General features: G+C 32.4%; 1 protein-coding gene across 1 annotated transcript; it reads left to right on the top strand.

The window, feature by feature from the left end:
• The first annotated feature begins 9,745 nt into the window (after positions 1-9,745).
• Positions 9,746-10,517, top strand: LOC111396075. The gene has a single exon (XM_023022352.1). The coding sequence runs from the start codon at positions 9,896-9,898 to the stop codon at positions 10,343-10,345; it is 450 nt and encodes a 149-aa protein (XP_022878120.1). The 5' UTR covers positions 9,746-9,895; the 3' UTR covers positions 10,346-10,517.
• Positions 10,518-10,746: the final 229 nt, after the last annotated feature.

The following is a 10,746-nucleotide window of genomic DNA, read 5'->3' as shown; positions in this document are numbered from 1 at the left end:
GAAGTATATTCCCACAGGCAATGCAACAATCTTTGCTCATCTTCAACATGTAGGTCAATTTTCACTTCTGCAGCGGTCTACTTCTATTTAGTTTCTCCATATTTATATAAATATAAAATTCACATCTGGTATAAAATACCTAAGAAGTTAATAAAGTAGATATAGGCCTTGCAATATTTCTTTCAATGACCTTTCATCTATAATGAAAACATCGGTCATTAAAGTTGGTATTGTCCGCTTTGACCATCTTAACCATATTGGATGCTTTCTCAAAGCGTCTTTAGACTTCCTCTAATACCCTTAGAGGAATCAATGACTTGCCCACTACCAACTTTGATATTGGGCACAATAGTCTTAAGCATGCTAAGCAACTCAATGAGTGTGCACTTGAGCTTATTCATATTAAATTCATAATTAGTTACGAATAGCTCTTTCTGACAAATATTGCAGAACAAAGTCAACACTTAGTTCATGGTTCATGATTGAACTCAATTGAGACACTTGTCAATGTCAATCATCTTTAACACTTGAGCATTGACTGAAGATTCCTCTGTCATTTCGCATCGGTATAGTTTCTTGGAAGTCTCATATCTTTCCACACATGATTAGTATCACATAACTCTTTTTGAAATTAAAAATCATGTGTTAGCATTTATACTCTCATGTTACTTTCATAACTCAAGTGACACTACACAAACATCACACATATTGCAATAATATTGTCATCACTGTGTTATTATAGTAGCCACCTCTTCCTTAATTAAGTCATACCAGGTGTCTCTAGAAAGAGCTATTTAAGGACAATCAACTTTCTCATTCCTGAGAACAATTTTCAAATTACGGTGCCAATAAAAAAGGTTTAATTTGGTTGTTGGCATCCAGCGTGTCTCTCAAATACATATAGTTCTCAAGGTTCAATATAAATCAAAAAAAAAAAATGAATAATCTATAAAACGCATCAATTAATTTAACATGGACTTTTATTAAATTAATTATACTTCCACTGTTTAACTCAAATTTATGATCTTCTCACATAAATTTATGAAATCCATACTGACGTCCAGTGGGCTGGGATTCTATTTGTTATATTAAGATCTTGAGTGTACTCAACAAGCCTTAATAAAAAAATATGAGTAGATACTATAATCAATTGTATCTCTATACAACTCTCAAATCATTAAGCTGACAATTTCTTGTCTTCACACATTTTATGTGTTAACTTAATATGTCTCTAAAATTTATCTCATTGAGTGTACTCAACAAAAGATAAACTTTAGTTAAGTTGAACACATCATACAAAAATATCTGATATATCATAGTATCAAACATATCCATAATAGATCAACTTTGAGTGTACTCAATAAGTTGAGATTGACTGAGGACTCTGATTTTTCACTATAATGATGGAAGGAGAATATAAAATGTGACTTAATATTTTATTGAATGATTTTGCATTCAAAGATATCATCGTAACAATTATATATATTTTATTATACATCTACCATGCAAATAAACATATATATAATACAATAGTGTGGATGATTATGAACTTTTACTATCTAATCTTCCCGATCCATAAGGAAGAATAATTGGTCAATTCCTAGGAGATATTGCATTAACTCATACAATGCTCCATTTCAATGGTCTCCTCAACTTCTTGTTTCTTTAATTAATTTAGCTGCAACCTGTATTCTATACTAGTTGGCACATAGGCCTAAATCAAATTGTACTTGCAGGCCCATAGTACCAATAACAATAATGGACTCACAGGTCCAAGATAATAAAGTGCTCGCGGCCCATGAAACGACAAGAATTAAATTAATCATTCAACAAATCCATATGGTCGAGTCCATAATCATCTAATAATAATACATTCATCACAAAAATGCATTCCCATATAATATCTAATATTATATGCAAAATTGTTTCAAGTTTTGAGCAATTAATGTCGTCTAAACTAATTTAGACAAACGAATCAGAACAATTAAATAATCAATTAATTTAATTAGCAGGCATATTTAATTAAAATTAAATTTTAATTAAAATTAATTTTTAATTAAATATCAAATTAGAGTCCAACTCTAATTCTACAATTATAGGGTGTGACTATTTAATTAAAATCAAATTTGAATTATAGGGTGGATAACATTCGAATACAAACTCCCACTAAACTGGCATATTATCAAAAGATGTAACACCCGTGTGAATAGTACCTCGTGAAAGACGTTGGGTGATAGCCCTTTAATAAGTGAATCAGCAGTTATAGAATTTGTCCTAATATGTTCCATAAAAACCTAGATACTTTGAATTCTTTCCTTAACTACTATGAACCAATGTCTATAAATTTTGTTATCGTCAAACTCTTATTAGAATACAAGACTGCTATTGTCATAGAATAACTTAAGTGGTCTTTCAATTCCATCCAAAATATATAACCTAGTGCCAAATTTCACATTATATTCCATAATCAAAATCAGAATATCTAATAATCTCCAATTGGTCTGATTTTCTTGAATGTGATAATATATTCCTTAGTTCGTAAATATCAAATAACCTAATTGGCTGTTTTCCAAATATCCATCCCATAAGTATTTAAATATCTACTTAGCATTCAAATAATGAATGTCATAACTAGACGTATGCAAATTTTAGCATACATTAAACTCCCAACTACTGAAGCACGATGAATATTCTGTATTTCATTTTTTTTAAGCTTATCCTTGGAGTATATTGATTGAGACTAAACTTGTCTCCCTTAACAATAGGAATATCACCTAATTTACAATCCTACATCCCAATTCTCTTAAAAACATTTTCCATATAGCTCTTTTGTAGTAATCTAAAAATACTTCGAAAATGATTTTGAGTATTTGTATCCTTAATACAAAAGAGATATTACCAAGATCCTCCATCTCGAATTTTCATGACAGAAATCTCTTGATTTCGTGCAATAAACCTATATTATTGTAAGTATGTAGAATATCATTGACATACAGTACTAGGGAAATATGCTTACTCGCATTGAACTTGGGGTATACACAATCATTAGCTGTATTTACATCATAACCAAATGAGATAATTATTAGATGAAATCTTGATACGATTAACGGGAAGCTTGCTTAAACCCATAGATAAATTTCTTTAGTTTGTAAACCATCTGATATAGCTCAAGATCAAAATATCTCAGAAATGCTATAATAGTCCTAAAAAAATCTTTCATAGAAACCAAAGAGAAAGTTTCTTTAAAGTCAATGCCCTCCTTTTGAGTAAAACTATTTACAAAACGACGAGTATTATACCTCTCTATATAACTGTTCACTAAAATTTTATGCTGTAAGTACAGGTCACATTCAAGTAATAAAGTGGACCTTTTAAGTTCGAATTGTTGATCTCTTAAGAAATGTATATTTTTTATAACACAACTTTAATCAATTTAATTCTAACAATAAAAATAAACACACGATAAAATTATGATTTGAAAATCGGGAAAAATAACTAAAAATCTACAAAATAAGAAAATATAAAAATCTTGGAAATTTTGGAGGAAAATGTGGTTGTGACTCATGGTTTCATGTAACCGTCGCTTAATTAATTTCTCCACGAGCCAATTAATCAATTACTTATTTACGATATTATATTCGATTTTTCAATTTTAGTTAATTACCTCTCTCGAGCGAAATTAACCTTAATTAATTGTTTAACCTACTACATCTCTATGTCGATTCAAACCAAATAACCTTATTAAACATTGTGAAAATAACTCAATGAATCACATAGGGTGAAGAGTATGTCTCTATCCCTTACACAAATCTAGGGTATTTACTATTTGGTATAAAATGTACAATATTCTCTCGAACGATGTACAAATCACTCAACTCAATCATTTAAAGGCCAAATAAATGAACGGAATTCAATACAATAATAAATATACATGAAAATGAGAATTTTAACATTAGAAGGTAAATATTAAAATTAATCCAAGCTAAATTAAGTTACTACCATAAATCCCAACACAAATATTTAGCCCATCTTAAATATACAATAAAAATGAGAATATTTTTCACAATATATTGCAATTAGAAGATAATAATGAAGAAAATACAAAATTCAAGATACAACCCCTTTTGATTAGATTTGTGAAGATAATGACCAACTCTTGATTTCTCCAAAAAATTTCAACTCCTTGATTAATTCTCCTTTGTTCCAAAATACCAAGAAAAATAAAAGGAAGAAAAGGAAATGAAGAAGAAAGAGAGAAAAAGAAATTAAAAAGAAAGAAAAAGAAAAATAAAGAAGCGTTGTTTAGTGCTGCCTAGGTGTCAACTCTCTACTTCTATTTCAATTGCCTTTTTTGTTGTTGTTGTTGTTGTTTTCTTTTCCTTTTTTCCACACAAGTCCTCGAGCAATTTGCACTCAAGGTCCCTAAACTTTGATCTTGTACAATTTGGTCCTTGGATTTTGACTTTTATATCAATTTTGCCCTCTATAAATTGTAGCCCATGGTCCTCAACTTTCAGCACTTGTGCACTTTTGTCCCCCAAGTTAACATTTTTGTATGCTTTTGATCATTTTTCACCCCATTTTACCTTATTCTCTTTCCTGGAGTGATTTTTATCTACAAAAGCAATAATTACCTAACTGTGAATAGAAATGTGCTCATTTAATCAATATTTAGGCTTATTTAGGTATTAAACAAGTGTGTAAAAACACACTTATCGATCACCCTATGAATTTCTCTTGATTTTAAATATCTATTTATAATCAATGAATTTCGCACCTTTAGGCAATGGGATGAATTCCCAAACATCATTTGTATTTATGAGCTTTATCTCTTTATTCATGGCATCAACCATCTCTTAAGAATTATTCTATTACATTGCTCGATGAAAGTTGATTGAATTTTCTTCCATCAATCCAATGTCATCCTTACTTTCTTGGAGAAAGACCATAAAGTCATCAAAATTTGCATTTCTTTATTGGATCTTCTTAATGATATTTGTTCTTAAGGTTGTTAAGTTTATTTTTTTAGAACAATCTCTTGATTATGTATATGGGGTTTTGTAATATTGTCTTGATTCAAAATTTCTTTTTGGACAAGATCTAGAGTAAGAATTTGTTTCTGGTCTTGATTATTATCAATTGCAATAGAAAAGATATATAATATTTTTCCTTCAAGACAAATTTCTCAACCTAAATTCCACATCCTCAAAGAATTAAATATTTCTCATTTCAAAAATTGACTTGATAATGGGATTTTAAAAAATAAATTGTAACCTCTTAACCTTTCACAATATCCAGTTAAATAGGAACTGACGATTCTAAAGTCTAGTTTCCTTTTATTTGGCTCATAAGGCCTTGGTTTTGCTGAACAACCCCAAATGTTCAAGCTCTTCAAACTTGGTTTCTTGTCTGTCTAAAGATCATAAGAGGTTTAGATAGTGGTTTTACTAGAAACTTTATTGAGAATTTAAGTTGCAGTCTTTAGTGCTTTTTTTCTAGAGAGATTCTGGTGTACTGCGGGATGAGATTCCTCTAGAAATTTAACAAAATGCCTTGAGCATTGTTCTCTTGTTCAGCCATATTTATTGTAGTATTTAACACCAGGTTAGATATAATGTGTTTTATTCTTTTCCTGAGTTGATTTTCAGCCTTATAAGTCTTGAACATGTCCAATGATTGAAATTTTTCATGAATGAGATACAAGAAGTTATAACAAAAAAATCATCTACGAACGTGATAAATAACTATTGATCATTCCAAGAAGTCGAAGGGAATGGTCCGAAAATATATTCATGAGTTAGTTCTAAGACATTCGAAGTTCTGTTGGCACCTCATTTCCTTCTATTTGTTCGTCTTTCCCTTAATGCAATTAACGAAAACACTTAATTCTGAAAAAAAAAATCAAAAGGATTAAGAATTCCTTCTGATAACATGTTTTACTTTCTCCTTTAAGATATGTGACCTGATCGCTTGTGCCATAGCTAAACAAAATTCTCATTAGTTAATTTATATTTGTTATGTGAAAATATCTTTCGATTTATCATAGTATTTACTACTTGTCTATGATATCTTATTCATAATCATATTACTTGTCTATGATATCGTGTACCAACGAGATTATGTACGATCATTACTCACCAACTCGTCTTGCCCCAAAGTACATCTGTTAATCTTCAATCCCTACAGATTCAGATTAGTATCCATCTGAAAATGACATCTCATATTATAGAGATAGATTGTAAGTTCTCTCCCCGCATTTTCTCATTCCTCGTTTTGCTAGCTTCTAGTAGACAAAGCGACTACAATAATCTAAGCACACACCTTATATAAATATTCAAGTTTGAACTTTGGGGTTATCGTTATGACTCGTCCAATAAGCCAAGCCACATGGCAACCATCTAAGAAAGAGCAAGAAGCCATGTAAGGCCTACACTTCATGTAGCCTTGCCCTTCCTAGCTCTCGTCGAAGTGGTTAGGTAGTAGGGCGAGATGATTTAGGTACCTCATCCAAAATGACACTCCTCAATCAAAGCATCATCTCTGAGGCGAGGCACAGATTGCTGTTGTGTATTTCCAAAGCAACGGTCTCTTCAACAAAGGTCACTTAAATGAAGAGATCCTCCATGCAAAGATACTTTGTATGTCTTACAGATAGGTTATCTTTGCATGTCTTACAGATAGGTAGAACTGCAGTAGATGCTTTCAATCAACTTTTTGATCTACTTTTCAGATAATAGGTGTATGACTTAATATGGCTACTTTCAGTTCATTTAAGATGATCAAAGGCCTAAGAAAGTTAGAATTGACATATGTCAAGCTTGATCCGTGAGCCGTTTGAAATGAAGCCTAATATTGAGCGGCCAATTGACACTACTTCTTCCATGGTATAAAAATTCACACTTAGTGTCTTTCAAAGATGTTGCAATTTTATACTCTACCCTTATATTGCAAACATAGCTTGAGGATCTCTCTTAAACGTGGTTCTTATTACTCACGTTCATTGTGCCTCTCCTACACCCAACACCTACAATTGATTGACTTAAGCGTTAGAGTGTCCACGGCTGCCTCCCTTACTATCGGAGAAGAGGCCACGTGCACCTAATGTTTTCCAAGTGTGTAGGTAATACACACGGAAATGAAAGTGGATTCGAAATCTGTTGTATAATTCATTTTAACCATTGCTGTGCACAATTAATGAAACTAATTAAAACCCGTTGATTTAATGTCCTGAGTGATTTGTCACTCTTCTTGCTTATTTTAACTAATTCTACTCAATGATTATTTTGCTTGGTTACACACTCATTTTCAAGCACTCCTTTTCCAAGTAGATCGTGGTATAAACCCTCTCTCTTCAATCAAGCACCTTATTGAAAAGTTTTTGGTTACAAATTTCATTTTTCCCCACGTCATAGTAAGTGGTGATGTGGACAAGGAACCTGTGATTTGTGGTCAATGATTTATTTTTTTATTTGTCATTAATTAGTATTGTTTCAATTTGTTTTTCACTTAGTTGTCGGCAAACAGAGAGAGATCCGAGGTAAATTCACAAGTCATGTAAATATTATCAATGGTGGTAGTATTGTCTTAATTGCCCATGTTTTAGCTAAATTATTAAGTTCATATATAACTAATTGTTCTTATATCATTGCCAAATAAAATAATTAAATAATTTAGTCCCTATTTGAATACAAAATTTATAAATTCGGTCATAATTACTCATTATTATCCATATCTACTACTATTTTTCTTGTTATTCCCGTTTATAAATCGTTATAAATGGAGTCTTAATTAGTATTAACCTTTAATGTGTCTCAATTAGGTCACTTAAAGTTCAAATTTTACTACTATATCACATTCCATCACCTATCATCTCCAAACTCGTGAAAATTCTTTAGTAGGTAATCATATTATAACCAATCTTTCCACATAATCGTTAAGTGACACTTTAGAAACTAAGTCATTGTTTGAGCCCCATTTTCCCATCACAATGTATTCTTAAACAATGATTGGACCTCATTTCAACAATACATTTTTCAATAAAATAATATTACAAGTAAACTTAAAAAAAAATTCTTATTTTTAACCATACATTCCCCATCATAACATTATTGCAAAACGCATTTTTTTTGGGGAAAAAAAGGCTCAAACAAGCCCTAAAATGATAAAATAAAGATTATGACAACTTCAATAGATTAACATTTTTATAGCACGTAGTAATGTATGGAAGATCTATTACATATGTATGCTAATTCAACAATTTTATCAAAATGGAAGATAATACGTAATATAGTGGTGGAATTTGAAACTAAAGTTAGTTTAAGTGATTCAATTGAAACTTAGTTGAAAACTAGTGACATAATTGAAATAAATTGAAACTTAGTAACCCAATTGAGATTTTTCTAAAATCTCAATAGCCACATATGAAATTTTCCAAAGAAAAGAAGGAAAGAACGGATTAATTTCACCAATGGCTATTGTAATTTACATTTACTATTACATTGGCCACTGAACTTTAATTTCTGAAATTGAGTTTCTTTGTTAATTTTTTTTGTGAGTCTTTATTTTTGAAATCCAAAACTACACCAAGAATAAATTGCATAGCAATTACACATACACGAGATTTACACTTTGATGTAGTGTCGGCATGTCATCTAATGATTGGTCTACTTCGGGTTTTATGCTTAAATAAGATGGTTGATTCACCTGTCAAAATATCAACGCGAGTAGTTTCAGTAAATTTTTAGGTTATACCAAGAAAGGTTAATGGGAGTTAGGACTACCCAATCATGTAATATATCAAACTCTCATGAATCAAAGTGAGGGGAACATAAGCATGACCTAGAGAAATACACATGAAAATGGAATAAGTGGGGGATATTTACTTCCCATACAATGATAAAACATGTAAAACCTCTAAAAACTCCTAACCTTGGGAAGGTCATGTCTATCCATTTGAATAAGGACACATCTGTTGAGGAAAGTCAAGAGGTCCATACTTGATAATGATAGTGGGCCCAACCCTCTGTTGCAAGTGAATCGACAACTTGATTCCCCTCTCGATAATTGTGGAAAACTGAATCTCGATCAAAAGAGAGACGATGTCTGATGCGTCAAAAAATGTCTTGGATAATCCATGGTCCTCCCCCGGTGATACAGTGAATGGCCAAAGTCGAGCCTGTCTCCATCTAGAGATTCGTTAGCTCATGTTGTCTAGAAAGTAAAATCCCCTCTAGAATAGCACGTAACTTAGCCTCGAGAATAAGGCATTTCCCAAATGAAGAGGAGAATGCATGTATGTAGTGACTAAGCTATTCTCATATAATCACTCCACCGCTGGCAAAACCATCTTGAAACATCCATCGGTATTAATCTTGCAGAATCTCATTGGTGGAGTATGCCAATGAACTAAAATTGGGGATGATGGGGGAGGGAGAGTCGATTATATGCCAAAACAAGGGACGATAGACGTTTCCCCATGCCAAGGAGCAGGCCAAAGTAAAACTAATGTCGTACTCTCTCACCTAAACGAAGAGGTATCTAAAAAATTTCTCTGAAATGGCTCAATGTCTGATTGGGTATAGCAGTGGCAAATGAATAAATGTGGAACGGTAGATGGTTGATTAACCTGAATGACACGTTTCATGAAATTTGGTGACAGGTGCGAAACAAATTAAAGTTGAGTGGGGAATTTGGCAGTAAGTAGAAAGAAGAATGGCCACCATCATTCTAACCCCACATTAAACCAGCCTGTAATATAGCTGTGACAACTACCTTCCACCTCCTTTCTTCATGCCCATTTGCTATTCTCTCTGTTTTGATTAAGTTTTAAAACATTCACATACACAAATACAGCGTTTTCATATCCATTCATTTTGATTCAGACCATAAAGTTGAAATGAGCTCGATATTCCAAAGCTTCCGAGGCAAGCAAGCGCTTCCAGTTTCGCAACCTGAGGAGGGAGGCATCCGCAGAAGACTCTCTTCTCTCAACTTCCAATCTAATATCTCTTCTCCAGCCACCGCTTCATGGGCTTTTCCCAGATCCAAATCTGTATCTTCAATGGGAGAATATGCCGGCAATTCTATAAGGAAATGGTGGGATTGGGGATGGACCTGGATCCTCTCCAGAAAACCCACTTTTGCCCATGATCTGGAGATGAATGAGGAAGAAACAACAGTCCTAGGTTGCCACAATAAAGGCAGCTTAGGACATGTTTTCTACAAGGTGAGGTCTGAATTTAGAAAGCTCATCGGATCCGACAACGTTGGCCTTCCTCAAACTTTTCGCTGCGATTCCTACAATTACTCCAAGAATTTCGATAATGGAAGCAGATCGACAATCTGAATGAAGATTTCACTTTCTGCGTATGCCACTTTTATTCTTGTCTTTTTATCTTCTGGAGAAATTGATCGACGGGATTCGTCAATTACTTTACTGTGTGTGATATATAATGTTGGTAGATTATGTAATGAATGAATGATTGTTTTATTTATTTAATTTGGCGTTCAATTTGTTGCATTTCTGTCATGAATTTGAGTATCTTAGTAGCATGTAAATCAGCAATTTCAAAGTTCCTCGATCTACCTTAAGGCAACACAATGTTTCGTAAGGTTGATATTTACATTTCAAAGTAATAAAGTTTGTTCATTCTACTAACCTATGATACAAAAAGGTGTATAGCATCTTTCTATTTCTTTGGAGTCCATGAATTCAACACGTAAATATTTTTGCATATAAATACATTG

The sequence above is a fragment of the Olea europaea genome, chromosome 6, assembly GCF_002742605.1.
Source record: "Olea europaea var. sylvestris chromosome 6, O_europaea_v1, whole genome shotgun sequence".
Taxonomy (NCBI): Eukaryota; Viridiplantae; Streptophyta; class Magnoliopsida; order Lamiales; family Oleaceae; genus Olea; species Olea europaea.
Note: the sequence above shows the minus strand (reverse complement) of the source record. Positions and strands in the feature narration are given on the sequence as shown.

Excerpts from the sequence above, each read along its gene's own strand:
- LOC111396075 (XM_023022352.1), top strand. The coding sequence starts at position 9,896 with ATGAGCTCGATATTCCAAAGCTTCCGAGGCAAGCAAGCGCTTCCAGTT.